The 3,044-nt window shown below is 37.0% G+C and overlaps 1 protein-coding gene across 1 annotated transcript; it reads left to right on the forward strand.

Moving 5' to 3' along the window:
• Window positions 1-380: 380 nt before the first annotated feature.
• On the forward strand, window positions 381-2,136 carry LOC146978245 (uncharacterized). Its single transcript, XM_085790572.1, has 3 exons — window positions 381-490; window positions 967-1,245; window positions 1,870-2,136. Exons 1-3 carry the CDS (start codon window positions 403-405, stop codon window positions 2,115-2,117), a joined length of 615 nt encoding a protein of 204 aa, XP_085646698.1. The 5' UTR covers window positions 381-402; the 3' UTR covers window positions 2,118-2,136.
• The last annotated feature ends 908 nt before the right edge of the window (window positions 2,137-3,044 follow it).

Genomic DNA, 3,044 nt, shown 5'->3' on the forward strand with positions numbered 1-3,044 from the left:
AACAACACAACAAATAGGCTATAGACAAATTGAATGATGAAAATAACAATGAAAGAAATGTTCAGATACAAAGTGAACAAAACACAAATATGAAAATGTCTTATAAATGAAAACCATGAACCAGTGCTGGGGGATGTCCTGGAACCAGTGGGATTCAACTACATGTCACCAGTCAATGAGCTGTCCAGCAAAAGGCTGCTATTTTAGGGCTACATGATGTCATGTGGGAAATTATATATGATAATGTACAATAGTTGCATTATTACATTATTTGTTGTTAGTGACACTTACACAATTCAAGGGAAAGGATCACCATGACAATGACCATAAAAAGTTATGTTGTGGTTGTGACTTCTCCATTCTGTGGGACTTTATTAAGACACTTCAACAGTTACTGTTCAGATGGTGCCAAGGTCAGTCTACAACAAGATGGGGATGATGATCTACAGCTGCCTGTTCACATTGGTTCTGGCCTCTACTGCTACTGCGGGTAACAATTCCAAAGAATTTCAATTATAAGATTCTTGTTTCGGCAACTTACAGGGATAGTTCAACATTTTGACAAATTGGCCCATCGCCATAATCTCTATAATTTTAGGAGTAGGTTTGTTACCCTTATTTGTCGGTGCGAGTTCTAAAAATAGCTTCCACTGACAAATAAAGGTAATGAACCTACTGCTATGACTATAGGGATTATGGCAATGGGCAAATTTTCCAAAATGTTGATCTATCCCTTTAATATTCTGAAAATGTTACAAATAACCATGCGGACAGTTACAGCTTTCTAAAAAGGAAAAGGAACCAAAAAGTTACCTAAATTATATGATGTTATAATTGTTGTTCAAGAACTTTTGGTTAAATTCCATGATATTATTTTCTGTTTCTGTATTAATTGTAAGCTCCTAATTTTTGATTGGTAAATGTTTTTCTTTCTCACAGTATCACAAACAGCATCATCTTTTCCAGAGATAAACAATCAGATCATCCGGAAGGGGGAATCCACTGTTTTGCCCTGTCCTCACCCTCATGAGGGCGATGTCGTATGGAGCAGAGAGAATGGTCGACACAGAGTCAACATACTTTCAATTAAGGGTGACAATGACATAAGACACATTCATTACCGATCCAAACCATACAGCTCGTTAGCAGATAAGTCGCTGCACATTTTCAAGGCCCATACCTCACTCAGTGGAAGATACTACTGCAATGATCAACTTGCCAGCATGGTGACAGTGATCCCATCAGGTAACATCAGAGTAGTTGTTGTTGTCCACTGCAAATTAATTTGTTCAAAACTACCCTAAAAGAGATGAGTAATTCATGTGTAATAATGGACACATATACTTGTTTAATGCAAATGTGATTTCATTTTACGGTTACCAAAAAAAGTGACAGGTGTTGTCTAGAAACTGTCAAAGGCCTCATTGCATTTGGCATAAAAATAATGACGTGATGGTAACTGTTAGCACTGTGAGTAACTGTGATGATTCATTTTCTGCTAGCATTGATCATTTTAAAAACATTTTTAAAAGTTATTTTAATTCATTTGAATACAGCAGAGTATTTAATTGAATTATTCACATTTAATCATTTAATGCTGGACCTGCTGGGCCCTGTACAGGCCAGTGTGTGTTAAGGGGTTAATATACACATTGTACTATGGGATTTTCTCATGTTATATCAAATATTTGTATCTTTGTATATCCATTGGATGCATATATGATAACATTTGTGACGTATTTAGCAACATCATTGTTAATAGGGGCATACAGCATATGTTGTATGGGAAATTTGAATTGAGAGTAGACTCTTGTGTGCATTATAAAACACGTATTGTCACTAATCACTTAATGTGTCCCTTGTGCACAGAGACAGACGTGATGACTGTGAAGGAGAGGAGTGACTTCAATCTTATGTGCCCTCCTGACGTCAAAGGATCTGATGTTTTCAAGTGGAGCAGAGACTTTGGTGGGAAAAGCTCTCTTATTTTCAGCAACAGGTCGAGCCTGAGTATACCAAATGTGCAGCTGAGTGACGCCGGGCTGTACAGCTGTGAGGGGATACCACTCATTTATCTGAATGTGACCAGAGATGAGCCGCCTGCACGATGGCAATAGTCTACTTGCTCATTATTGTGCACCTGCAGAACAGGCAAATGAAGCTTCAACTTTTAAAAGCTACATATGATATGAAAATGCTGTAACTTTTAACTATTGCATGCAATTATTTTATTATCACATTAATGTATCAAAATGTGTTTAATGTAAATGAATAGTTTTGTCTTTTTTCCTTTCAACAGTAAGAGTTATAATTATTATTACTATTATTATTGTTATTTGTTAATAAGTATATTAATTATATAAATTATGAATGAATGTATCAATATGCTAATAAACCATGTTTTCTGAAATACACTTGTGTACTTGTGTGTACTTTCCACATATTACAATGTCTACAGTTAACAAGACCTGTGTTACATACAGTACTTTGTTCAGTTTCCCAAATGTTGATGACATGTGGTCGGTACAGAGTGGACTTGTATGAACTGTAAAACATGCAGAGCTGAATGAATGTCCACAGGGAGGCGCTATGCCCAAAGCAGACTACATGCTCTTAGTGCACATGTACCATATTGAGGGGAAATCAATTGGTATGCAGTGCAACACTGTTCCTGAGCTTTAGAGGGAGCCACACACATATCCTTGCTAAATGGCACCTACAGGTTGTGCTGCAGCAGTTTAGATAGTTCAAACTCAGAGGTCCAAGGTCAACTTTGCACAGAAATTGAAGAAAATGTTAAAAAGTTTGGAAAAAGGTACATAAGAAATATCCTTACAGACCAATGAGCTGAGTTTCCTCAGCAAATGATGCTATCAGTCTTGTCACTAAATTTCAGTTTCGAGTCAAAACATGTATAGATACTTGTACGTTTGCACAATTTGTTCCTTTGACACATTTAAGTCAAGGAAGCTGTCATCACACCAGCTGACAAATTCAGGGAGTCTACTGCCCTGGTCAGATTGGTGGCCCTGGAGAAGAGACAG

This window comes from Trachurus japonicus, chromosome 11, assembly GCF_045865225.1.
Source record: "Trachurus japonicus isolate A0001 chromosome 11, Traja_1.0".
Taxonomy (NCBI): domain Eukaryota; kingdom Metazoa; phylum Chordata; class Actinopteri; order Carangiformes; family Carangidae; genus Trachurus; species Trachurus japonicus.